General features: G+C 40.3%; 3 protein-coding genes across 3 annotated transcripts; 1 reads left to right on the top strand and 2 right to left on the bottom strand.

Moving 5' to 3' along the window:
- Nucleotides 1–12,625: 12,625 nt before the first annotated feature.
- kcns3b (potassium voltage-gated channel, delayed-rectifier, subfamily S, member 3b) lies at nt 12,626–14,125 on the bottom strand. The gene has a single exon (XM_026341685.1). The coding sequence runs from the start codon at nt 14,123–14,125 to the stop codon at nt 12,626–12,628; it is 1,500 nt and encodes a 499-aa protein (XP_026197470.1).
- Nucleotides 14,126–15,731: 1,606 nt separating this feature from the next.
- LOC113149007 lies at nt 15,732–21,073 on the top strand. The gene is made up of 21 exons (XM_026340813.1): nt 15,732–15,846; nt 15,926–15,984; nt 16,074–16,160; nt 16,252–16,373; nt 16,478–16,621; nt 16,774–16,872; nt 16,956–17,126; nt 17,302–17,404; nt 17,537–17,757; nt 17,908–18,064; nt 18,148–18,359; nt 18,440–18,554; nt 18,707–18,900; nt 19,016–19,130; nt 19,219–19,388; nt 19,488–19,603; nt 19,796–19,926; nt 20,197–20,386; nt 20,578–20,716; nt 20,810–20,906; nt 21,003–21,073. The coding sequence occupies exons 1-21, from the start codon at nt 15,824–15,826 to the stop codon at nt 21,056–21,058; spliced, it is 2,721 nt and encodes a 906-aa protein (XP_026196598.1). The 5' UTR covers nt 15,732–15,823; the 3' UTR covers nt 21,059–21,073.
- Nucleotides 21,074–22,500: 1,427 nt separating this feature from the next.
- Nucleotides 22,501–27,508, bottom strand: zpax1 (zona pellucida protein AX 1). Its single transcript, XM_026340746.1, has 21 exons — nt 27,383–27,508; nt 27,223–27,299; nt 27,047–27,142; nt 26,838–26,962; nt 26,334–26,477; nt 26,173–26,262; nt 25,894–26,058; nt 25,726–25,822; nt 25,426–25,643; nt 25,185–25,341; nt 24,887–25,095; nt 24,689–24,806; nt 24,362–24,561; nt 24,174–24,288; nt 23,924–24,093; nt 23,759–23,847; nt 23,549–23,679; nt 23,272–23,461; nt 23,000–23,141; nt 22,785–22,914; nt 22,501–22,710 (listed from the first exon to the last, which is right to left on the bottom strand). Exons 1-21 carry the CDS (start codon nt 27,400–27,402, stop codon nt 22,622–22,624), a joined length of 2,772 nt encoding a protein of 923 aa, XP_026196531.1. The 5' UTR covers nt 27,403–27,508; the 3' UTR covers nt 22,501–22,621.
- Nucleotides 27,509–27,655: the final 147 nt, after the last annotated feature.

The raw sequence follows: 27,655 nt of genomic DNA, 5'->3' as shown, positions 1-27,655 counted from the left end.
TACAAGGCAGACTGGTGAAGAGCAATGGAGACAAGGACAAAATGCTGGATCAATGTCACTAAATGTCGGGAAGACAAATGAGAAGATCAATGGCTCTTATGAGGCTGGGGTGGGGTCAAATCTGATGCAAACCGAAAATGTATATAAAGATTATTTATGTTCAGCCACTCCTCTATAAAGGCTGGATTATTTTCTGGATGTGACCTTTGAAGCTGCAGGTCAATGTCGGTCTTAAAGCGAGTACATAAAAAGAAGCAGAGGCTACAACAGACACGCAGGAGCAGAGCACGAGTGCAACTAAAAGTAGGAATAAAAACTGAAATTATTCCTTTAGGATGTGTTCAAGATGAGTGGCTAAATTTAAATATTTGGAAAGAACACAGATAAGAAAAGACATCTTCATCCAAATCTGTGCTGTTTGGTGCACATACAAACCTGAAACTAACTAACCACTATATTATTATTATATATACTTTTATTATAAGTGGATAATGTATTTTGTTAGCTGAACTTAAGTTTAAGGTAACAATAAAAGGCTTGGATTCTTTCTCTTCCTTTCATTATTTATTTCATTATGTTGGTTTAAGTGACTGTGAAAGCATTTTTTTCATTTGTACAAAATGGTACATTGATTTCTTGCTCACTAACTGCAGACTGAGCTATTTTCTACAATTCTATCAATCAGACCAATTTGCAGCGTTTGAAGTCAGGCGCATAATGAGATAAACAACTTCCTCTGGATGCGTCCTGCTGTGTATAACTCTCATTACATTGCATGTGAACCACTCGGCTCAATTTCAACGTGCGGTCAGTGACATTGAGGGGTGTAATCTGTAAGGCTGACCTCTTGGCCCGTGACGCCTCCTTCTGAGATTGGTTATCTGTCTGTCAGCCTTGTCCGCAGCTATTCACTATTTTACAGTCAGGTCCATTCTGCCACAGATCAGCTGCTGGTCTATCCTCATCCTGTGGCTCACTTAATGAAATTAAACCCATTTGTCAGTATTTTAGCCGCAGTCAGCAGTGTTACTTTTTTATGGTGATGCAAAATGTTCCTTCACTACAGTTCATTCATTGCTGATCAATGGAGTGAGCCTGTGGTGCTTTAGAAACATAAAGTGTTTGTGACTCACTCTAGTTTTGTGTGGTTTGCTCCTTTTTCTTGTTTTAATTTCATACGAACAGTAGATCTTGCCCTCCAGCTGCATCTTGAAGTGTTTCATCTGATTAGATTTGGAGTGAAGAGGATCATCTCTCTTCTGTGTGTTAGGGGCAATATTGGATTCCAAAAAGCTTAAAGGCCTCGATCAATATTTCAGGAACAACATGCATATTCACTTTCTTGCCGAGACTTTTATGGAACTTTGATGTCACTTTCATGTCTGTGCAGAAAATATGACAAAACACCAGTAGCCTTAACTAGCTTAAAGACTGAATCATGTGGCAACAGCTGGCTTGGGCAACGTCTGAAGGTGACAGTCTTTATGCTAAACTAATGGTCTCCTTATTGTAGCTTTAAAGTGGCAAGAAAAGTATGTGATTATTATTACGTGTCTTAAATTATAACACAACAAAATCTATCTTTAATGTCTTTATGGGAACAAATATAAAAACCTTGCTGGTGGAATAACTATGTGAACCCTAACCCTCAGAATATCATCATGTTTTACGACACATTAATGCAGAAAACCACAGAGGTTCACATACTTTTTCTTGTATTTTAATGTATCAATATTATAGTTGTAATAATTTTTCCTAAAATGTCAAACTGTTCCTTTAAATTTGACATTGCAGAGGTAATGTGCTGTGATGTGAAGAGAGGGGCTACGTGACATTTAAATCAAATAATGCAGTCACCAGGTGTGGACGACGAGGGAATGAGAATTTAATCTAGCTTGAACGGTGAACAGTGAAAGAGAAGGATTCAAATCAATGCGGCGACTGTGTCGGGGAAGCTGTGCCCATCTGCCCATCTCCGCCCTCATAAAGTCACTCTTAGTTTATTACAGCAACCCTTCCTTTGTTATGACTCTGCAAAATAAGCAGCTTGGAAGGCCACCTTGCTGAAATTTGAAATTGTGAGGAAGAGAGGTGGTGGCTGCCAAATGCACTCACTCACTGTAAGTGCTCTCAATTTAGTCCTCATTTCCTGAACCCTGCCAATCTTCCCATGAGAAAAGCAGCAGCTTTTGGCTGATCCTAACCAAGTCACCTCTCTAACAAAGACAATCTTCATATACGGGCATTATTTAATGCTTACTGTGCAATAAATCAAGCTCGCTTCACTAGAAATGAGAAATAGAAAAACACAAAAGCACACTGGCATCAAAAAGTGACCTTGATACAGGTATCTCTTCAGTTTTCTTTCAACTGCTTGACGCAGTAATTGTTTGCCAAATCCATCATCAGAAATGTGTGGGTGGAGAAGGGTTTCCAAAGCTGTTAAACAAATGGAGAAACATTGCTGACCTGGTCGCTTTAGTCTTGTTAATTAATATGATTAATGCATTATGAAAAGCACTTTTCATTCGTGTATCATAAATGTGCCATAAAAATAAAGACAGCCTTCCTCCAACTGCTGATCATCACGGTTTTATCACCCACAAAGCAGTAATTTTTACAATATTTATTTTTTATACTTTAATGAAAGTGCTCATATAGTTTGTAGCCGTTTCTTGGTCACGTTTGAATAAAACATTAGTTTAATGTGTTTTATTTGTCCTAATTTTATCAGCATTTGTTTAGTTGATATATGATAAATGATTTAAAATAAATAAAAGCTTCACTGAATGCACATTTCAGTGACATAAACCACATCAGCATCTTTTCGCTCTGCGTGACGACGTTTCCTTTAAACCCCTGAGCTGACAGTTTTCAGCTTGGCCACTGTCCTGTTCAATCTCGCTGTGATCCATCACCAGATCTAATGGATACTGAATCAGTCATCAATCAGAAAGTCATCAACATGCAGCCTTCTCCTCTTAGAGTGGAGGTGATGTAGTGGACAGGATGCTCTGATTCATCTCCATGAATCACGACCTGCTCTGGTCGCCCTGTGTTTGTCTGTCTCACCTGCACCTGCCCTCCCGCAACACCACTACCGTGACTGGGCAGCACTCTTGCATCCAGATGTGATGTGTGTCAGCCTGCGTCAGCAAGGGTGGAAGCTGGAGGAAGGATTTGTTGAAATCAGGAATTCTTCAGCATTACAGTCTTGCCATTGATCCGGGAACACAGCCAGAGCTCCATTAGAGAACAAGCTGAACTGACAGTTGCATGATGGGGCTGCAACGAGGGGGCACTGCCTTTTCTCACAGGGACTTTTCTCTATTTCCATCTGACATTTTCAATTATTCATTAGATTCTAAGCAATATCTCTAACATTAAATCATGCAATCATGAGATTAAATGGGCACAAGCTACTTCAAAATAACAGTAAAATAACTGCTTTAATTTACACAAGTGTCTGCAACATTTTAACTGTGAAATTTTTAATTTTTGAATTACAGTTTGATTAATGATTACAGACTAACTTAAGATAACCTAAACTTGAACATGTCACACAAACAGTCATTGAGAAGTGCTTAATCTGTATCAAGTTTCAAAACCAGAGCTGGACCTGTTACATAAAGAAGCAATATGTATTTACACATTTTAATTTAAAAATCATATAATTTAGCATCAATGGATCCCAGAATAGACTATAAATAAGATAATACACCTAAATTAAGCATCATTTAAGTGTGTATAAGGTCTTGAAATCAGTGTATTGTTTGTATCTTGAATGTCTCTACTAGCTCTTGTAAATTAGTATGTTGATACTACTTAATGACCTTTTGTTTTAGTATTGGATTTTGTCAAAAATTATTTTTAAAGCTTTAAATAAATACAATGCAGAAATTGACTAATTACAGTTCTGGCTCATCAACATCTCTTTATAAACAGTGGTCATTTCTTTGTTTTGATATTTCTACGCAGAAATAAAGACAACACAGATCTTTTGGTTACACTTTATTGTATGTTAGATCAATAGAAATATTATCACTGGTGTCTGGGAGAGATCTAAGTCAGACTTATTGTCTCCTAATGACCACACAGAAAGCTGTTAGTTCACTTTACTCGGCGGCTACATCGCTCTCCCTGTGTGTTATTAACCAGCCAGTTCCTCTGTCCAGGAGGGCTTTCTCTGTTTACACGTTCAGGTGTATACATTGTCACTGTCCATTACACAGAGGCTCTTGTTCAGCTTATTTAAACTGAACAAACAACTCCAATATTGTTCCTATCTAGACGCCAAGATAAACAGTCATGCTCATTCTCCGTAGCTACGAAGATTTGATGTTTATAACAGTGTATGGATTTTGGGAACATGTTATGTAATGCACTATTAACATTATGAGGATGAAGTGACAACTGTTCTACACAATCCTAACCCCAGCTTCATCTCTGTTCTCTTGCAGACATGAATAATAAGCAGGTTGTTTGATACAAGCAAAGCAAGTTATGAATGTCAAAATACTTTTCTGCAATACAGGTTTGATTTCCCTTAAGTAATTAAATGCAAGGAAAAAGGTCGTCTCCGTTTGCACTTGTGCATTTCAGTTTCACTTTGCTGCTCATATATGTAAATCCAGTGCAGGGAGCAGGACAAGAACCTTGGAGTCATTCTCAATGCTGATCTCAGCTTTGAAAAACACATTTGTGCCATAGCTGGGACAGCTTTCTACCACTAAAAGAATATACTGTGAATGAAAAGTGCTGTATGAATAACTGATTTGACTTCAAGTCTGAAATGAATTTAAATCTGCACCCTGCTAATAGATCAATAACACTGCACTGTGCTCTCTCTTAGGATTCAGGCTATGTCTTAAAACATTATGTATCCTGTAGATTAACTTATTAATCACTGTGGCAAGGCCCTCAGAAATAATTTTATGGACCATCAGACCAGAACAAGAGTCAAGAGTGGGTGTGCTTTACTTTAAATGACGTTACCGTTTCAGTTATTAAAAAAGAACAAGGTGAAAACGCACACAGCTGCAACAGCGAGGCTTGAAAATGAGTAAACAAGTAAACACTAACTTTATGAAAACGGAGAGTTGAAAGAAAGAAGCCATGACTCCCCCAGAGGAACATTGCTGTCAACCTTTAGAGAGGTTTGGCTGGAAGATTGTGCCTTAGACAGATGATTTGTTTGTTTATGACTAAACTCTGGATTCCCATTTATGTATCATGGTGATGACAGTCACCAGGAGGACTGAAGATACTTCTGTCACACACAAATACTTGGTGTGTAGATTTTGTCTCATTGTTAAATTGGATTTCTGATCACGTTTTAAGTCATATTCATCCAGAAATAGAGAAAAAGGGTTCATAAATTTTAAAGCACCACTGTAAGTATACCTTCACCTGCATTAATCTTCTTCCAAGAAATAAAATTCACACATCAATTATCCGCAAGGTCATCTCGGGTTAATCAAAGCAATCGCTGGGCGCAATAATGCTTAGCAATGCGGCGGCCAATTACTCACTGAATAATGTCTTCAGTGCTTTCTTAAGTGCTTCTGGTCTCACGACACACCAAAGTCGATTTCCATGTTAATGTCAAATCGACACCGCCAAGCAACGCTGCTTGTAACTGATACTGACACACTGAAACCTGATATTGCAAAATAACCACGAGAGCTCGCTGCATGATAACAACCGGTCTAAAGAGAAGACTGCAGCAGCAAATTAGTCTGAGAGTGAGAAGTAGAGCCCCACCTGCCCACAGACTTCCACATGAAGTTCTGAAGCTACTGGAGACAGGATTTCCTCTGTTTGTCATCATTACTGTGGTTAGTGGGGAGATGCAGCAGATGTGCCTGATAGTTTGTCACCATTAAAGTTGTCACTTTGACATTGGCTTCGTGTGATTTATAGATTGTCTTTATAGCGTTGAATTTATCACTCAGTGACAGAAGCACTGGCTTTTCACATATTCTCCCATTTTCATCACATTTTCATAAACAGATAGATGTTGAGACTGCACTGTTTCAAAAATGCTCTTTAATGTTCATCTGTCTTTGCATCTTAAGGCATTTTTGCAAGGTTCACGTCATCATCAACATCTATTATTGAATTGATCAGATTAATATTCCCAACTATTTGTTTATTCACATGCACATCATTGTTACTACTGCCTACTACTCTCTATAGTCATTGCAGCTGCATATACTGCTGCCAAATGTCAATAACTCAAAGAGCAGATTGCTATTCCCATAAAACTACAGCTTCAATAAAGCTGTAGATTCTTAATGATTTCTAATTACACACATTTATTAATGTTGTGAAAGGCTGAGCGGACACATTTGCATTGCACATGCAATTCATGCACATGCATTTTTTATGCTTTATGGCGAAAGGAATCCTGCTGCAGTAACTTTCAGATGCAGCACTGATGGGTTTTGTGAATGCATGGATGCATTTAGCCATTATAGGTTAAAATCTTACATCTGTGTGTCAACTGCATGCAATCAGAGCACGTGATGAACTTTGGATCAGGTGCACAATCAAAGGTTTTAAGGAAAATCTACAGACAAATGTTGATATTTTGGCCATGAGAGCTGTGCAACAAACTGTAAAGACATTGGCAAATCACTTTCCAACAGATACAGAGCAACATGTTTTGGAGTGATGGTGAGGGCAGAAGATTTCCGTGTGTCTCCAGGTCAGAGTGGTGCTCACAGAATGTGGTGTTTTCATCCTCTTATTCTACTCAGTCTCTCTCTCGTCCTCTCCCTCATCTTCATCTGATTCATTAGCAGGACTTGTAGCCCTTGCGCACTCTTTTACTGCCTCCATTAAATCCCTTGCTCTCTCCATTGCAGCTCCCCACAGATAGCGAGTGCATCAGTTTATCATCCGAACAAAGAGACACAGCAATGTACACAACATTCTTCATCCTACCCACTTTATCTTTACTCAGGGCCCAGCTCAACACGCTCTGTCAGCGCTCTGTCACTCTAAAACACATTAATGAAATGTAAATTCAGCTCATATAATGCTTGCGAGCCTGTGATTAACAGTAGGAGCCATCCAATATGTATGAGACTTGTTCAGCAAGTATATCATGCCTTTAACCTGGTGTGGACGGAAACTGAAGGGATAAAAAGAAATAAATAAAATATTCATATTCATAAATTTGCACAGTTTATTAGCGTAAATAATAAGGTCAGACTGCAGCTAATTAAGGGTCATGTAAACATTACTTAAGAGGAGTAAACATGCATTATTACCCAGTCTGTTTCAACTGATAGGCATGACCGTGGGTCAGAAACTCCTGTGCACAGAGACAAATCAAAGCTTATAATAGATGCAAAATAGAAGTACTACATCCAGAGGATGCTGGACTTCCAAATAATGATTGTATCAGTAGCAAAAATATTGACTTTTTTTTACCCTCACTAGCCTTTTATGGGAAAAGAGGTCAGGTTAGAAGAGAACACATTTGTTGATGTTGATTTTTGGCTAAAGCAGAACTTACACATGAATTTGAGCATTATAGTTTCTACTTACTGTTTGTATACTGGGATGTTTTAAGATCTGCAACAACCTTGCAGTGTTGCAGGCTGTAACCTCACGTAACCTGTCCAATCAATCTGCAAAGGCAAATACCGCAAGTCCCAGTGGAGCTGATGCTGCAGGAGCAGGAGCAGAGGACTGAGGTCAGGCTGTGTGAAGGCCTGACGCCACCTCCCTGTGAGATAGATGCCAAGCTACACATGGGACACCAGATTATCTGCTTGTCCCTGTGTTCATAATTGCTGAGGGTTTCCTGGTCACGAGTGTAATGGTGGAAAAAAGGCACGGACAGAGAGGCTAATTGAAATGTTCCAGCCTTCGCTTCATAATGGGATCTGTCACACTGCAATGTCCAAGGTGAGGTAAAGGTGAGTTTGGCCATAGATAGTCATATTCCCAGACTGGGATAATCCATCCATGTCATGCACTACCATATTCAGTGTACATTTTAATCCAGTATGCTTTTACTTTATCTTTGTAAGTGTAACACTTACAACTACTACATTAAGAAAGTGTTACATCAGAAGCTAATGAGCCACAGAACTGCCACTTACAGCAATGCAACAATTCTGTCTAGGGACCTTTGTTGAAATCTACACTGACACTATCACATTAAAGCAAACATCTTCAGCAGTATAATATATTATGTGAGTCTATGTTTGATTATGATCTAAGAGTTGAGAAACATGCAACAATTTGAACATTCATGAAGATGGAATCCATAAAAACTGATTGAAATAGAGTTGAAATGAAATTGAGGTGAAGCTAAATTAAATATGTTTCATTTTTTTGCATTTTTTTTGCATTCAAATTTAATGGTTTTAATAATATGTTTCAATAGATAAAGTAATTGTTAAATGTACTATTAAAAGCCTAAACCACCAGGCTTTTCAGTGGAAGTGTGTATTTGTGTGAAGGAGGGACTAGTGACGGCTATAACTGCTGTGATATGTTACTTTGGTCCATGAGCTCATACCTACTAAAATAAACCTTAAAATAAAAATACAATCTGTGCCTTTGTGCAGGCTGCAGAGCAACCACAGTTGACTCGTGCACAATATATGAATGTAAAATAAAGGTAAGAGGCTCATGTGACTCAGTTACAGTTGATTTACGTGTTGCTCAGCCAACAACTCAACCTCTGTTACTTCAATAAATGATTATGGACATGCACAATATCCATCCAGCCTCGGTGCAATAAACCTGCACGGGAGAAAAAAAGCTGGATCCAAATATAAACAAAGTGGCTTCGCTGTTGTAGCTGAACTTGAGCTGAAACCACACATCTGCTGGTAATGGCTGAGTGAAAGTGATGTACTCAGCGGTGAGCAGCACCGTGTAATGACTCTGATCAAAACATTACAAATGGGCAGAAGCTAATGGAAATATTAAAACTGCCTCTCCCTGCAAGGCTCTGTATTTTACTTGCAGGAAAAACAAAAACATCTCCACTAATCTTTTTTTTTTTTCAGACAGGAAACCTTTTTTTCAAATGTAGAAACAAGTATTTTCTTTTAAAAGACGGGTTATTATCTGGCCAAATGTTGATAAAGTATATCACCACATTCCTCACAATATGTTTCTGATACAGCTGCGTAGCACCAGCTGGTCCATTAAAAAGGTTTGTGGGCAAAATTACTTAAGTATCTTCCAGCTTCAAGTTAATTTACTGAAATGGGTGGGAACATCTCTTCATACTTAACTATTGTATTTCAAATTTTGTAATTTAGTCATTTTAAAAAATATTATTTTAAAATCTTCCCAAATTACTTTGATACTAAGTGTCAGATCAGATACAGTGCATGAACCATATTTCACTTTTTAAATGTTAGTGTTAAGTCTTTACCTTGTCAGATTCAGATTTGCACTTTGCTCTTTGTTTGTTTGAATATGTAAACGTTAATTACATTACATTTAAATGAATCTCTGTGTAACAATTAGTTTGTGTGAAACATACAATGTAAGCAAGCTAAGAGCTGCAACCAGAACTTCCCTCAACATAAAATTCCCATTTGACTTTCACACATTCATCACTGGATGCAGTGACCTTTTCCTCTGGTATGGAGTTCAAGAATAAATGCCTCTGCAGACCCTGAGGCTTTATGTAATACACAAGTTCATACTCTCACCTGTGAAAAAATGTCACATTTTGGACGCAAAGATTTATGTTTTCTCCTCAAAAACCTGAAGTATACACTGCACGCACGGGGATCAGTGTGAAACGCTGCTGTTTACATTCTCTGCAGTGACTTCTGTCGAACAGCGTCCAGCACACTCTGTATTAGAACGCCTATCCCCTCCTGACAACTGCGAGTTGAGAAACATCACTGTCTTCTCTTTGCACAAACAACTCACCTCAAATCAGCATCAAAGTACTGGGCAGTGATTACAAATGAAAAAAAAAAAAGATTACATTTATTTTATTGATTAGTTTTTACTTTTGAACACTGTGTTTCTGACAGTAATCCAATTACTCTGTGGCACCTTTTATCTCAGTAGTTTAATGCTCCAGCACATCCAGTCAGCTTGGATTAAGACTTCATTTGACCCAGCAGAAGTATTGTAGTAAGCAACTTCAGCTAAACATAATGAAGGTTTCATTTAAAGAGGAAGAAACACAACCCTCCCCCTCATTTCACAGCAACAATAGTGCCGAAACACACACACACACACACACACACTGTGACCTTTACAAGTTTTCACCTTTTCTTTACATTATCCGCACTCTATCCACTTGATGATTCAATTCTATGCAACCGAAGCAAATAGGGCATTTAAAGTATTTACTTCTGCTGTGACTAAACCTCCATGCTGAAATACCACCCAGCCCAAGATTTGATATAAGGATTCTACTTACTTGGTTATCAAGACAAATACGCATATTAATAGCAATTGATAAATGTGTGTTTCTCAACTCAAACAAACAATGGGGATAAATATTGGTCGTTTCAGCCCATTCACACCTCGCTCACACTTGATTCTGGCTGCTGCAACAGCGGAGAAGTCACAGCCACCTGAACATTCACCAAACAAATTTTAGCAAGTAGCCTCGCAGAAAGTCGTCAATATCTGGCCACAAAATGATTAGGTATGTCACTAGTTAATCAAAAACATCGGATGCTCTGGGAAATATAAGATACACAACCGGACCCAATAAGCAAATGCATTTTTGCTGGCAGCAAAAGTGAGAAAAATCAACTTCCTTCAGCTGAACCCATCACAAAGCCATGAGGCCGAGAGTGATGGTGAGGAACACAAAATGATCATTATCTGTTTCTGCTGGTGCTGCACTGCCATCAGTGACTCCTGTGCTGGAGTCCTCGACACAAAAACTATTCCCACAAACATTGAATAAAGATTAGTGTCTTTAAACTCAACTATATTTGAGAGGATATCAGTTCAGGATTGATGATTCTGATGTTTTTACAGATTAACAACATTATTCAAGGTTTCGTTACGGCAGAAGTAATGATTATCATATGCATTTATTATCTGTTCATGGCATCCGTAGTTTTGCCTTTTAAGCCCTCGAAAAGAATGAGGTTTGCTTTTGAACACTGATCTCAGGTTATGTGTGGACATGAGTTAGGAGCAGTTTAACCAAAGATAGACTTTGCTATTTGGTTAATTTAAAGGATATTTTGTGCAAATGTTAACTCACAATTTGCAGAAAAGTTAGGTGAAATCTTTACTCTTTACAATCTTTAGGTGCTGACCTCCTGACACAGGAAACCCAGTGATCGGAACTCATTTATTACTATTAACAAATAATTGAAGGGTAATGTGCATATCTGTTCAGGTTAGACTGCTGGTAGCCTTAATACCGGCTCTGTATTACTTCACACTCTCCTCTAAAAGCAATTTACATTCATCAGTTAAACAGGTTTCGCTCCCTCAACTGCCATTAAATTCATCCAGCAGATAAGAAACGAACTGAACTTTAAAATAAGTAGTTCACGCTACATTTTGTAGTGTTTCGCTTTCAGAGAAGATGCTCGTAGCCAACTGCATAAGCACATTTGAAAGGCCCTGCAGAGAAAAGATTTTTTACATCCCTGCCTCTGGTAAGACAGCAGCTCATCCAACCGGAGACAATAACACAGGACAGGAAATCAATGCTTTCAGGGAAGGAAAAGACTGAATAGGTAAAGAAAGTTCCCACTACATTTTCAGTGCATTTCAAAACTGAAGAAAAGACATTGTTAACGATTTCCATTTCGATTTCGGAGTCATTTTGAGTCAGGAAACGTTACAACAGTGGAATCCCAAACATGGTTATGAATGTGGCGCAGTGAACGTTTGAATGAGAGAGCAGCTTGATGTATGTTCTGTCACAAATAGGAGGCATATCTCTTGTGATTGACAGAGTTTTATTTCATGTCCACATGAGTTACCCCCCCCCCAGGAGTCATCCCATGACTCATGCCAACACAACCGCCCAAATACAAGAAATCAATAACAGTAATTTGGCATATCAGTGCTTTCCACAGTGCTCTGAGAAACATGCGATGCCTCTTTTACTTCAGCAACAATAATTCTGCATCATTCTTTACAACTATTTATAACTATCTACTTTCTTCCAGATTTTATTTTTGTTCATGCAGACTGTGTAATATCAGTCAACTTATAGACCTTAAATACCATTTTAAACATCAAACAGTGCTGTTGTTGTCATTCTAGACTTCTGCGTTTGCCAAACTCCCTGTCTCAACTTTCAGAGAGCAGACAAATCAATACACTACATTACTTTGAAAAAGATTAACATTATGGCCTCCTACATGCGTCATTGCAGTTTTCTCAAGCAGAAAATGGGCTTTCAAACCTCTAAGCAAGGTTCAGATAATACCCGTTGGATTTCCTGGTTTTAGTGATGCTGTATATTTCACAAGCGACTCCCGTGTAGAAAAAAAAAAACACATCACATGCCCCGATGTCTCTCTGTGAAATAGCAGGAGGAAGACAATATAGGAAAGCAGGGTCGGTTATAGAGCATTCTGCCCTTAGGGGCGAGAAGTGATCAGCTCTCACAAAGGGGGCGACCCTCAGTGAAATGGCAGGTATTTCATTTTGCTGCACAATTTTCACAGGTGTTGTTATCATACACCTCTATGTCCTGGAGACTGGAGGCATCTGTATCGTCCCCTGCACTGCTCGCACTATTCCTGAAAGCCAGACTTCCTATAAAGGGATATGCAGCCTCGGTGAACAGGTCTCTGATGTTATAATAAGGGAGTTCTGGGTCTTGTCTTTCAGGCTTGGTGATACATTGTCCCTCCATGGCTTTGTTTCTCTGATAGTACTTTGAAAACTTATTAAAGATAATGGTGATGGGCAGGGCCACCACCAACAGGCCACAGACTATACACAAGGTGGCCACTAATTTCCCTGCCAACGTCACTGGACAGGTGTCCCCATAGCCGACTGTGGTCATGGTGATTGTGGCCCACCACCAGCCTGAAGGAATGGTCCCCAGATCTGTGTGCTCCTCCTCCTTCTCTGCAAAGTAGATGAGGGCGGAAAAGATGGAGATCCCCACAGACAGGAAGAGAAGAAGCAGTCCAACCTCGTGGTAGCTGTGGCGGACCGTGGCTCCCAGTGCACGCAGCCCGATGGAGTGACGAGCCAGTTTGAGGATCCTGAGAACCCTCATGAGGCGCAGGACCTGCACCACCTTCCCCACATTCTCTAGGTCCTCATTCTCCTCAGCGGCGTCCTCATCAGCTGTCTCCAGAGCTAAAGTGGCATAAAATGGCAAAATGGAAGCAACATCGATGATGTTTAAAGGGTTTCCGAGGAACTTCCTGCGGGAGGGCGCAACAATGAACCTGATGATGAACTCTGCAGAAAAGCATGCAATGCAGATCTCCTCCAAGACGGCGAGGACTGGGTCCTCGATGGGCCTCTCATTGTCGTCCACCCGCTGAAATTCAGGCATGCTGTGGACACACATAGCAACAATAGAGGTCAACACCAAGCCGAGAGAGGCCACAGCGATGACCTTCGAGGCTCTGGAGTGACCTGGATCCTCCAGCCTGAGCCAAACGTAACTCCTAACCTCTGCACACCAAGCTCCTTTAAACTTAGCCAGGTCCTTGTCAAGAGCAGAGAGCTCCTCAAAGGAAGAGTCAAAGCTTGGATGCTGCTGATCGTCACTCCTGACGTCCCAGTCTCTGTCCTCGATGTACTCCTTCCTCTCGTGGTACCAGTTGCCGCAACAGGGGCTCAGGTGAATCTCCTGGATGCCCCAGTACTCGATCTCCTGGCTGAAAGAGAAGACACAAAACTCCTCCATCATGTGGATACGTCCTGTGTGGTAGAAGTTGAGCACACAAAGGAAAACCCGGGGATTCCTGTCAAAGTAGTACTCCTTCTCAGCTGGGCTGTAGTCATCACACAGCTCCAGGATCGCTGCCTCGCTTTGGCAGCGCAGCAGACGAGCCAGGCGTGTGTGAGGGAAGCGGAGCAACGTGTTCGGATCCACTTCGTGTCGTACTCCTCCCACATTGAGGTGGACCGGGTCCTCCTCATTCCTATGCTGGTGGAGGATTTGCCCATATCCCATGGTCCTGATGATGAGACATACAGTGGCATTGAACAAGAAATAATGTCATTTTTGTAGCTTTTTCATGACCAGAAATGCCCCAGGAGCATCTGCAGCCAGGTTTATGAGTGGTGCATTGATGTGTGCAGATGTCTACCAAGACATATTTGACTGCACTGTTTGTAGAACACATTAGTCGTCTGAAGGACAAAAAAACCAACAGAGCACACACAGGACATGGCTTGTGCTGGGGTGAGTGAAGAGGCATAAGGTACGTCACTTCTTCGACGGGTCAAGAGTGGGAATATCACCAGAAGAATCATATTACAGAGCACACTAAACTAACTCTCAGAGGAAAAGGGAGGCAACAAGTTGAAACTGAACTCAGGCATCATTTGAAACACTGTTATCCAGCATGTAGCTCTGTGTATGATCTCTAATAACTCTTAACTATTCTATGCATTCACTTTAACCTGCTGGTTTGCAAGCTGACTTTAACATTAAAAGTGGATCTAGTTTGGTGTTTTTTCCCTTCACCAAACCCTATTTACAAATAAGTGCATTACTTTTAATTTCACTAAAACTGAATGTAAGTAAAGCTGGAACGTACCTGCACTTTGAGCCTTTCTTTCCATGAAAATATCTTTAATTCGGGTGTTTTAGTTTTGAGATTCTTCCTTCTCAAATGCGGCACCCAGCAGGTCGGTGGAGAGGGTGCGCTGCTGCAGCTTCACAGACGGGACAAGAAGCGCTGGAGGCGGGACAGCAGCAGCAGTTTGTTCCCTTTTACAGGGAACAGGGAGGGGCGAGAGAGGAGGAGAGGAGAGGGAGGGAGGGAGGGAGACTGCACACATGTTGGAACACCCCGCTGCAAAATGACATAGTCCTTTAAAGGTATATTCTTAAAGAGAAGTGTGGTTGGATGGTGCTGGATCACAGGAGTGTGTCCTCTAAACAATAACTTGATGTTTTAAAATGTACTTGTTTCATATTTGAGTGAAACTACTGCAGCTTCTCTGCACACTGAAATCAAACTCACACTCACATTTCACTACTCTGACAAAGCAGGCAGGGAAAGTGTATTTGGCAGCAAACACCATTGCATCTGAATGCAAACCAAATCACATGGAAAATGTACCCATTTTATCTGGGAGGGGTTGTTTTATCTTTTTTATAACCTCTGTAAAATGTCCTCAGTGTCTTCCAGATGTGCCGCCTGTGAATAAAAGCAGTTCTGCATCTCTCTCCCTCTCTCTCCATGATTCCCTGTTTTTAGTGCTATACAGTAAAGGAAAAATGCCCAAAATGAGTTACAAATAAAATGAAATGAAGAAATAAGAATAAGGAGCTGTATTTAAATATACAGGATATTTACTGTGCATTTCATTTTTATTTTCTATACCAGTAGTTATTAATTAAGCTCTTAATTATATATATATATATATATATTTTTGTAGCTCACTGACTTATCTGTATGGTCATCTGGATACAGAGAAACAGCTGGATCTTGATTTTAAAAAGTGCGAAAAAGTAATATGGATGTTGGGACAACAAGACACTTGTCCACACAATTACCTCAGTCAGGCTTTAATGGGATCCACCTGTGTGTGGCTGGCTTAGTTCAGCAGGAAGTGGCTGCAACACCTGCAGACTTTACTGACTTTATAAAAACTGCAAAAACAAGGGTTTCAAGCTCACGTGTTCTTCTCCTCTTGTGTCATGAGGCGTTTCATTGGAGTGGGGTGTGTAGTTTTGTTGTTATCTGTACGTTCTGCTACATCGCCGTTTTGATTTCTTTGAAACTAATTCGATCTGTTTCAGGTTGCTCTTGCTCCTGATGGCGGTTGTCAGCATAGATGCTCAGAACGAGTCTTCTCTAAGTAAGAGTTTGACAAGTTCATGATAAGCAACTGTCAAATGTTACAGAGCCATTTTTAACAAAACTTCTCAATATAAACTTTAACTCTAGAGATCAGCTCAACATGTCTGGGGAACATCATGCGTGTGGACGTTGGTCCTCTTGGAGGGAAACTTCTGGAATTTGCTGCTGTCATGAGTATATTGACCTTTCTGAATTTGTCATTTCGTGTGTTAACCATCTCATTTCTTTATCTTCCTGTCTTTCTTTTTTTTTTTCCCACCTCCAGATAACTCTGCCATCCTCATAACACCAAGTTTAGCGTCTCAGTGTGGCTTCAGCATGAAGACGGATCATCTGGGGAACGCCATGATTTATGCCTCCCTTCAAAACTGCTTTGCTCAAAATGTGGTAACAAGACTGTAGATGTCATTCTTTTCTGTGGAGCGATGCTGGAGCACTGAGTGTATGTCCTAATGTGGTTATTGGTTCGGATTTAATATCTGTGTTTGTAGGAAGATCACGCATTTACAACAACTCTGAACCTTCGACTGCATGGAAACCAGATGGATGAGGATGAGCTGTACCAGGTGGCCGAAACCTGCCAATACACTGCCTGGGCCTCCAGGGAAATTGTCTGTGACCACAATTATATGGAGGCAAGTGAATGCAGCAGGCCCCTCAGAGGTCGTGTTCCAGCCTATATAAGACAAATGGGTCCTGTATTAGCATCAAGGCCAGTGCATTTGGTATCACTACAGAGAGGAGAGTGAGAGATGGATCATCACTTATGGTGTGGCCTCATCTTCAGGTGTCTGTGAAAAGGGCAGCTCCACATGATTATGTCCTGCCTAACCATCTCATCCCAAGCGCTAATTCAAAGTGGGGTAATCCTCGACGAGCCGCAGAGGTTAGATGAGCTCATTCTGTTTTTATTTCTATATTTTTGTCTTTTTCTGTTTTTAATACCATGTTTTAAACTTTGGCTCACAGAAACGACCTGTAGAAGCAGGATTCAGGATCACAACACTCGTGTTTTTCACTCCTGAAGAGAGGATAATGGAGGTGAAGGAAGCCCTGAATCGTGGTTATGGGATTGCCAACACTCCTTCGAGGCTGGTCCTACGAAGTCCAAAGACGACACCTGAAACATACATCCAGAATGTGAGTTGGCTTTGTGCAGGCTGCTTTATTTTACTACTTTAGATCACAAAGTAATCAAGTTGGCTTTAAAGTGATTTTGTCGTCTGGTAGACTACTCTTATTCACGTTTCGGTACAGCATTAAACACTGCTTTTGGACCGAAAAGCATTTACAAATGATGGTCTCCCCCCCACAGGTAGCAGGGGTGCCCATGACTGTGCTCAAAACCTCAACAATCTTTGAAAAGAAGTGGCTGGCAGTTCAAATTGATGCAACAGCTGCTTGTCCACTAGTGGAGGGTAATGGAATTTAGGTTGTGAGGAGACTAAGGTCATGCACTTAGCATTTTCTTTAGGAATTGGGGTGTTTTTTATGTTGATTCATGTATTTTTACACTTAATTATGACAACAAACCTTGGTTTTGTGTACAGGAAGTGTTTCCGTCAGTTCAAACACGATCGCCTGGTACCTGCCCTGGCACATCGACCCACTGATTTCCTCCAAACAGTTTAAACTGCTGGAAGTGCACATGGGCATCAATGGCCAGAGGATCACCACTGCTGAGATGGCTGCCAGACAGTACTCGCTGATTGTCAGTAGCACGCACATTGTCATCAAAATTCCCATAGGGGCTGTCGGTGGGTACTTGAAGGTCAGTGGCACTCGGACTTATTATTAAATCAATTTATTTGACTTCAGTTTTTAATATGCTCACAAGACATGCCCCCTTTTTACCCCCTGAGATTAATGTTAAGCATAAAGTCCAAAAAACTCAATCATCCTGATAAACTTTATTTTACAGAGTAACGTACAGGACAATCAGTACTTCACCTCTTACACAGTTGAGCCGATGGTCGAGTTGCACTGGATTGAAGATACCACTCACGAGGACACGAGATACAAAGTCCTCTTTCCCATCACAACACCATTCCTGCCTCAACCTCTTCAAGTTATTGACGGTGAGTCGCGTCTTGTACTGTGATTATTAATAAATGTATTTACAAGCTTTATTTTTAATTTTTTTTTTCTCGTCTCCCCACAGAAACTGTTCCCAATAAGCAGATTTTTAAGTTGATACTTGGGCCTTTTGGCACTGACGTGGCACTAATCAACATTACCTTCCCCTCTGAGGTTTTGTCCGTGGCAGAATGCAATGTCAGAGGCTTTAACGTCATGGAGCTCATGTCCCCAAACAGCAGCTCCAAGGTCTTCATACTTCAAGTGCCCTTCATGGATCCTGTTGTACTACAAATGGTAAGCTGGAATGCTGCTTTTTTTTTTTGTTTGTTTTGTTTTTGTTTTTTGCTGCTAATTCTTTGTATTTTTCCCAACAGACACAAAATGGTTTTACACTCTACCGTCTTCAGCTGACCTTTGGCTTGCTGGTGCTGCCAGAGTTGGCTCCACTTTCTCACACTGCTCATCTGGAAGCTAAATTAGTAAACATTGGTCTGTACAATTGGAATAAGTTCAGTAAAAATGGGAATCATCCATCTAATTTTTAATGTCATTGGCACATAAGTTCAAAACGATCAGTTCATTGCAACTTACACGAACCTTAGTCATTTTGTACCTACTCTTTGTTTAATCATCTTCTGCAGCTCCTCCTAAAGTCTTTGGTGGCTGTGATCATCAGAACTTCTATGTCCTTGTGGAACACGGGAGACGAAGCTTTCAGACCATGGTGGGAAAACAGATGTTAACCCCAGATTTGGGTCAGAAGTACGGTTTCATGGATAACGGAACACACTTCAGTCTCGTAGTGCCCTTTTCAGCCCCTGATGTTGTGTTTGAGGTACAATCGGAATCAGTTTCCTTGGCTGAAGATGTAAATATGCAGGAATCTGTTAGCAGCATTACTGTAAAGATTATGGCCCTTCATGATATTTTTAATTCCTGTATATTGTCAGGCTATTGAGCAAGCGTCCATTAGGGGCAGAATTGATGTGATTATGAGGAATCCAGAAACCAACACAGAGATCAAAAAGTTCTCTATGGCTTGTAACTTCCACTCAACACTGACTGGTTTGTATAAAGTAAAGATTTATATTTTTGGTTGCTCAATGACAAAATTCACAACACATATTGATAATGAGCGATTCTTTTCTTTTAGTGTGTTTTCCCAATGGAACCATGACGGCTTTGGCCGTGAAACTGGAAGCGGTTCCCAGCCTGAATACCAGTCGGCTTACCCTCAGAGACCCCACTTGTGGTCCCTTATTCAGTAATGACCGCTTTGCTTATTTCATCTTCAGTGGGAACACCTGTGGAACAACCAGAAAGGTTCGTCCACTGACTCTTTTTCTAATGAACACTGTTCACATCAACTGACCTAAAAAATGTAGTTTTATTTATTTTTTTATTTTTTTATTTTTTTTCTAGTTTTTATCCAATGTGATGCTGTATGAAAATGAAATCTCTCTGCCAGATGAATCGGATAAATCAGATGAATCGGATGAATCTGAAAGGAAAAATGAATCGGAGGAACCTGTGTATGAGTGCGTATCTTCAAACTCAAAGAGCTGAAAGGATTTATTAGCAGATTAATTGGCACCAGATGTGCTAACTACTTGTCACACAAACGTTTCCTTATCAATTTCAAAACTATTATAACTTACTAGAATACTTATGTGAAAATTGGGATTAGTTCTGCCACTGACTACATTTTCAAATCATGTGTTTGTCTATAGGTTAAAGGTTTCTTGTTACTATGACATCAACACAATCCACACTCTGGCTTTCCGTACCAAACCCCTCATGAACCAACCTTATGCTGAAAATGGAAAAGGAGAGCTGCAAGTTGCTATGAGACTTGCTTTGGGTAGGAAGTTCTGAATTTATTGTTCACATTTATTTGTATATAAATCACAATAGAAGTAGAAGTAATAGTGTTTAAGACTTTACAAAATATAACTGTATACAAATTATATTTTGTATAGTTAATTGCATACTAGGCGACAGTGGAGAGGGAATAAAATGTAAATCTTTAGGTTCAATTCACACACTTATTTTATACAGCTTTTAAAATTGTATACAGGCTGTTCTGTTCCTTAACAATTCAGGTCAACATGTACCGTCTCTCTTCACTCAGACAAATCCTACAGTCTCTTCTACAGAGAAGAGGACTATCCTATCTCAAAGTACCTACAACAGCCGCTGTATTTTGAGGTGGAGTTGATGAGGTCCAGAAATCCTAAAGTATCATTGGAGCTGGAGAACTGCTGGGCAACACTGAAGGAGGACAGGATGTCTCAGCCAAGATGGAACCTTATCATTGATGGGTAAATGTCTAATCTTGACCTGCTAAATCTTGGTGTCAAACTAGGTCAGTTTTGGAAATGGATTGGTGGATAAATTGAAGAGTAACGATTTAAAGGTTCAGCCATCAGCAGCACTGTATTTATTATGCAGGTTTGGACCTCTTCTCTAAGCCAATTGTGCTCTGTAACTTTTTTTTTTTTCTTCTTCTCAGGTGTGCAAACAAAGTACACCCATACCAGGTGGTCTTTCATCCAGTTTGGGTGGATGCTAGAGTTGAGAATCCCTCTCACTTTAAACGCTTTGAGGTTCAAATGTTTTCCTTTGATGATAAAGAAACCTTAAGCCCCCAGGTAGTTTGAACAACTTTTAATATTCTTTCTAGATGGTCCAGGTAAGTGTGTAAAGATGCAACAACACAAAAGCAATGAATCCTTTTCTTGTAGCTTTTTGTCCACTGTGACGCAGTGATCTGTGATGCCAGAAATCCACTGGGTGGAGTATGTAACAAGAAGTGTCCAAGCAAGAACAACGAGATAAGAGGTTTGACATGCATGGGTATCACAATTATGCACGAGATTGTTGGTTTTGTTATCTGACTATGGTAATTATTGGCTATGATGTGTTTTTCTTCCACAGGGCAAAGACAGGCTCTTTCACATGTGTCATCGGGGCTCATTAATCTAACACAATAAAAGATTTTTACAAAGAACTCGCTCTAGAATCATTTTAAGAAATATAACCCAAAAAGTGCTTGGTACTTTTTCTCAGATCAGTGATATTTCTTTTCAGCTATTGAGGCAACTAGATGTTTGGAAGTAAGGACAGGAAGGATACAGCTTAACTTTATCTGAGCAACTGATAGCAAGGACATGGTCATGCCATGTAAAAATGTGTTTGAGTTGAACTATTATATAGTAATACCGTGTAAAGTAAGGTCTTCTACCCCTTTGGGGTTCGTGCATATCCAAATTCAAGTTGGCATTTGGTCCTGGTTATATGGAGCAGCAGCATAAATATCATTTCAGTGATTCAGTGTGTAATAGTCACTGTCATTAACTTTTCACCAACACAGTACAATCTGCAGATGAACACCAGACAACACCCTTGGAACACTTATTTCCTCCTGCAAATGACATAATACAACCGCTTTGTCTGACCTCTCTTAAACAGCTTCTTCCACATAAATCATGCTGAATTAATTTCAGTAATCTACACTAGCATTTCTCTTAAACTTCATCCTGACTAGACTGCTCAAAGATGTTTCACCTTTGATCAGCATGTCCATATTAGCTCACTCTTTACTAACAAGATAATTTCAAAGCAATTGTGTGACCACCTGTGCAAGAAAAACCTGTATAAAGATTTCCAGTCTGGATTTGGAACAGTACAGAAATGGCACCGGTAAAGAACACTGATCTTTTATTGGCATCAATGGACTTCTCTCTAGTCTTGTTGGACTTGAGTGCTGCATTCAATATAAGAACGTTCTGTTACAGACTAGAACATGTTACTGGAATATTAAACACTAAATTTCTATGCAGATACCCAGTTGTATCACAACAAACTTCAAGCATGCTTACAAGACAAAGTCGTGGATGTCCTTCAATTTCTGAGTTCAGACAAGACAAGTTTTGTTTGGTCTCATTCTTAATCTAGATTTAGTATTGGCTTCAACACAGGAATTTGAGTTACCAGGATATCTACTTCATACATGAAGATATCTAGAACTACCTTTTCCTATCTGAGAAATATTGCTAAAATTAGGTTAAAATTAAACATTAAGGTCTGTAATGTGCATCTAAATCATGTCAAATGCTGTTTCTCCAGCAGTTAAACATCCAAAAATACAATTTCACTGCCCTTCCTCTTGACACCTGTTGCCTCAGCTCATTCATACAGGCAACCCTAAGAGGGGCATAAGAAACATGCACCTATGGTACAGTATTCACCAATACTTCACTTTATAGTAGTCAAAAAACAATTATTATTTTTTTTTTTTTAAACTAATTTCTTGCAATTGGAAGCGCATTTGTCTGTACACAAGTGTCACTGATTGTTGGTCTGGTCAATCTGCACCAGCTCTCAAGGAACAGGAATGCTAGTCACAGTAGCCAAGGTCATGCAAACCTCAAGTAAGCACAAGTTCACTGAAGTTCCCAGAGTGAGTGAGCTGATGTAATGCAGGCTTGAAATGACATTCAAGGGTTGACAGTCTCATGGACAGAGAAACTGGAGAAGTTATAAGAAACATTTGTTTATTCAGAGGGTTGCGTGTTTAATAGAATAATGGGTCCAGAAGAGAGCTGCTTATGGTGACTGTGACTGGAGGCTGTACTTCTTCGGTCTGGAAAGAAGTAAAACGGATCAACTGCATGTCACATAACAGCTTTACATTAGAGATCAGCCTTTGACTCTTACCCCTTTTTGTTCCTTTAATCTCCTGAGGTTCTGACTTAGTCACGTCTGTAGGATGGACACACTGGCCTCTGCAGGTTCCTTCTATATGGCTGTTTACATCACAAATCACTGCATCACAGTGGACGTAAAGCTGTGGACAGGATAAATAACAGGGTAGCTGGTTCCATATGCCATATCCAGAAGTTCCTCATGAATGTAAAGTACAAGTATTTCACCTCATCTTTAAGAACCTCTTCATCTCTTGTGAAGGTGAACATCTTCACAGAGAAGCGCTTGATGTGGGATGGCATGGTAACCCTCGCATCGTTTACAACAGGATGGAAGATGGTCACATGGCGGTCGTCACCGTTCTCACAGCTGGTAAAGAAATTAACAATTTCACCCCATCCCAGTAAAACTTAGTGGAAGTAAGCTTGACTTTTGAGATTACTTTCAATAAAAGTAAGTCAAGTAGGGAGTCAGCTGGATGAATCATGTTTTATATTACGTGTCAACAATGATGTCCCAGCTGGGAAGAGATGTCCTATGTTCATGGAGAGTAGCCCAACAGTTCTCCAGGATAAGTTCCAACTGGGGGTCAGTTGACTGCATTAGTGCCACCTCAAAATACAGAGGCTGCCTCAAGTACTTCACGACTGGATAATCTTCTGCTTGGTAGAAGAGCTCGTAAGAAGAGTCTGGAGGAGTCCAATTAGAAGAAAAAAAAAAAAAAAAAAAGTTATTGATTAACATCAAACCTTGAAAACTACAAAGTTTAACCTTACCTTGAGCTAGCCTCATTTGCACTATAAGTTGTCCTGAGCCAATCTCTGCTGCAGGTTCACTGCTTCTTGGTTTGTAGCTGAATGTGACCGTCTGAGTCTCATTGACCACATAGAAGCAGGAAACTGTTTGTCTACAGAACAAATTAAAGGTGACAATCGAAGAAAACAAAAGACTAGACAGTTTCATGATAAACACTGCAGGACTCTTACCTGTAGCCACGATTAAACGGTGAGTAATGCATAGGTTTGTTGGAATGCAGGCCAATCACGTTTTCATACAGCATATAGTGGTCAAAGAACTTAAAAAGAAACCTGGTGTTATTTACAACATGTAACATTAATAGAAAATTCACATAAAGGTGACAGTAAGCTTACTGTTCTAGTGGTCCCACATGAGTCAGCATTGAAAGAGAAATAGGCAAAGCGATCGTTGCTGAAAAGCGGTTTGCAGGATTTGTCTTTTAAAGTCAGAGAACTTAGAACAAGATTAGGCACCGATTCCACCTTCACAGCCAGAGCAGTTATTGTTCCATTGGGGTAGCAGTCTTAAAAAGGCAAAATTAAATATTAAACAATATGTTTTATAGTTGAGCAGTAGAAATACCAGTTTGAGTCTACATCTTACTAGTTGTCATCAGTGGAAAGTTGCAGGTCAGATAGAGATCACCAAGCACCCAGTTGTTGTTTGGAGCCAAGAGCAGGATGTCAAGTCTTGCTCTGACTGAATCAGATGTAATCGTCTGCAAAAAACAGAGTGCCATTATCCACTCAAGACGATTTTTAGGTTGTTTACAAGTTTGATACTTGGCCTACCTCAAACACTGAATCCTCAGCTGTGTATGGCACCACAAGGTGGAAATGGGTGTCATTCCCTTGCATGCTGTAGACCTCTGCAGTCTCTGGTGTTAGCTGTCGGGATCCAACCATGGTCCGGAAATTGGGACCTCGACTCCCATACTTTGCAATAATGTAAAACCTACTCTGGTCACAGGTACCAGTGAGGCTGGGTAGCACTAAGAGCAGAGAAACCATTATGACAAGTTTTCTTCCCATAGACATTTATAAAACCCACACCAAAAACAAAAAAGATGAACAAATATTAGAAGTAAAAAAAAAAAAAAAAAAAAAAAAAGATCTCACCGACATCCCGCAGAGATGCCTGTAAATTAACTGGATGTGTGAACTGAGTTTCGTCAGGCAGGATGATAAACCCAAAGACCAGAGGGAGATCGTAGACTGTAACCAAGAGTTCGGGATTCTGCACACAAATAAAACAATCGCGTCACAGGCAGAAGAACAACATTTGTATATAAAGGAACTTGCATCTCAGTCACATACACTTTTCATGACAACATCAGCATCAAAAGGCACTTCAACAGAGAAGCGTTTTGTTCTGTTGGGGAAGCTGTACTCCCGGACAGTGAAGCCTCTGGCGTTGCACTCTTCCACAGTGAGAATCTCAGTAAAAAATGTGATGTTCCTGAGCACCACATCATAGAGAAAGGTCCCCAAGTTAACACTGAACATCCTGTCTTCTAGGACAGTGTCTGAGGAACATAAAGTGGCAGGTTTATTAATGCATCAAGTTTCCACAAGCTTGACTTTCTGTAGTTTGTACAAGAACATGAGACTTAACTGTCTTTGTCTTCGGGAGGTAGAGGCGTCAGAGGGGTGGTAATGGGGAACAAAACCTTGTATCTGATATCATCTTGGGTTTTATCAGCCTTCCACAGTACTTCAAGCATGGGCTCCACAGAGTAGGTGATGTGGTACTGGTTATCTGGGGCATGGCTCTGTAATTATTTATGCCATTTTAATAATACATGCAAATGCACTTGTGACCCAAGCCTTGCATATCAACTTTATACACCTCCCACCTTGTAGTAACCATCAGGAGAGCCCATTGGGATTTCAATGACAATGTGAAAGTCTCTGACAGACAGCGTGTACCCCCGTGCGGCCATCTGAGATTTTTCCAGTCTCTGCCCATTGATGCCCATGTGCATTTCCACGATTTTAAAACTGCCATCTAGGAGGGGTGTCACACGTCGCGGTATGTGCCAGGAGATTACCTCGTCCGTGAAGAGAACTCCACCTGTTAATAAAGCAGCCGACTTAACTGTGCTGAAAGTTTCATAGCAACATTTACTATGATATCCACAAATTGCTCAACTCACCAGTGGGACAAGCAGCTGCCAAGTTCATTATGTTCAAACCACGACGTGACTTATAATAAGTGCTCACTCGCAAGACTTCCATGGGTATTCCAGCCACCTTTTAAAAGGGGACGTGTCATTTAAATGAAGGAAAGAAAATTAAAACAGGAATGGGAGATTTTTGCTTACATTCTCAGAAGTTGTTTCTGCTGTTGTGTAGGGGCTTCGTACAACTAGTCGGTTTGAGGTGGTCATAGCACCATAACCAGCTTGTTGGGCCTCTCTCAGAACCATTGACACTGGTTCTGGAGTATAAAATGTTATCTTCCAGATATCATTTGCTGCAGCAGAGGCCTGTAGTAAGGATACAAAACACACTTTATGTTACATCTCCCCTTCAGGAAGGGGATACCAAATGGTGGAGGTCAAGTGTGAATCAAGTGAACTATAAAGTTTAAGTTAGCATACATCAGGGATGATGTTCAGTGTGTCATCTTTAATATCCTGGGTTTGCTGGCCCTTAGCTTCAGCTTCAGATGTAGCCATGTAGTTTGACACCTTTAAAATAATAAAATAATTATTGTGTAAACACTGAGCAATAGTACAGCCACCAATGTAAATAGACTTACTTCCATGTAGTTCCTGTCACAGAGGATCTCTCTGGAGGCCCACCGAGAATAACTGCACGTTTGTTTCACATCATGACTAACAATGTCCGATTTGCTCAGTCTGTACAGTCGGAGTCTCAAGCCAACATTGAATGTTTTATCTTCCTACAAATAAATGCAGTAGTGTGAGCATGACAAGAAACTTGAGTTGGAGCACTGGAAACCATTTTGTAATCAATTAATCGAGTTATTTCAAGCATGAAGACCCAAAGATTACTTTGGTTTCAACTTCTCAAATGTAAACATTTGCCATGTTCCCCCGATTAACATATCAAGCTATGATTAAGAAACTAATCAAAGTTTTTGCACTGTCCTCATAGATACATGTACACAAAGGCTTAAAAACCTAATTGGAGATTTGATTTATCAGTCCTGAAACAACTTCAGCATGTTGACCGTACTATGCTTTATCATTGGGGAAATTGCAATGGAAAAAGACATCTAAAATTACATATCTAAACATACGTTGTTGTCCACATAACAGCCCATCAGAGATGTGTAGATTCTGGTGTTTCCCCACGGGTCAGACTCCATGCTGTATCCACACTGAGCAGCCAGACTTGGTGTTAACACTATATGCTGGCTGCCATCTAGGGGAAAGAGGGCAAACATGACTGATCGTATCTCTCAGTCATGGGACAATCTGCTGAATAATTAGCAGGTTTGATACTCACTGATGGCTTCTACCTCAAGTTGGTTCCCCACCGCTAGAGCCTTGTCCAAGGATAGTCTCATTAGATTACCCACACAATCTGACTTCATACCATTGCCTGTTACAAGAAAAGGCTGGTGAGAAAAGGCAGAAACCAACTGAATGTGAAATAGACTCATTTATGTGAACTTCTCTTACTTGACTGCAACTTGAGCTCCTCATTTGGCTTTGCCTGACCCAAGACGATTACTGCAGCCATCAAGTTCCATAACAAACTTGAACACAAACAACAAATTGCAGTATACAGAAACAGGGAGCTTGCAGTCATTAAAAACAAGAGACAAAATTATTAACTTACATGTTCTGAAGCCTCTGCATGTTACAGTCTGAACATGCAGCCAAAAGAAAAACAAGCACTCCACGAAACCAAACCACAATCAGAGGTTGGCCCTGAAACCCTGCATACAAACCAACTCTGAAGTGGTTCACTGCTTTACTGAGCAATCACCAGCTGCCTTTATATCAGTTAATCACAGTGCACAGGTGAGGTGCATCAGTGATCCTCTACCTGCCACCGTCCAGCCTGGGTCTGCTTCACAGACTATTGTTTTATGTTCAAATAAATACACAT

Source organism: Anabas testudineus, chromosome 24 (genome assembly GCF_900324465.2).
Source record: "Anabas testudineus chromosome 24, fAnaTes1.2, whole genome shotgun sequence".
In the NCBI taxonomy this organism is placed as follows: Eukaryota; Metazoa; Chordata; class Actinopteri; order Anabantiformes; family Anabantidae; genus Anabas; species Anabas testudineus.
The sequence above is the reverse complement of the archived record's forward strand: the minus strand, read 5'-3'. Positions and strand labels throughout refer to the sequence as shown.

Coding starts and splice junctions, on each gene's coding strand:
- LOC113149007 (XM_026340813.1), top strand. CDS start 15,824: ATGAGGCGTTTCATTGGAGTGGG. Junction 17,758..17,907: donor CTGTCGGTGGGTACTTGAAG/GTCAGTGGCACT, acceptor TTTATTTTACAG/AGTAACGTACAGGACAATCA. Junction 20,717..20,809: donor AAGAAACCTTAAGCCCCCAG/GTAGTTTGAACA, acceptor CTTTTCTTGTAG/CTTTTTGTCCACTGTGACGC.
- kcns3b (XM_026341685.1), bottom strand. CDS start 14,125: ATGGGATATGGGCAAATCCTCCACCAGCATAGGAATGAGGAGGACCCG.
- zpax1 (XM_026340746.1), bottom strand. CDS start 27,402: ATGCAGAGGCTTCAGAACAT. Junction 23,142..23,271: donor TGGGACATCATTGTTGACAC/GTAATATAAAAC, acceptor TTTCTTTACCAG/CTGTGAGAACGGTGACGACC. Junction 22,915..22,999: donor AAGAGGTTCTTAAAGATGAG/GTGAAATACTTG, acceptor TCCTGTCCACAG/CTTTACGTCCACTGTGATGC.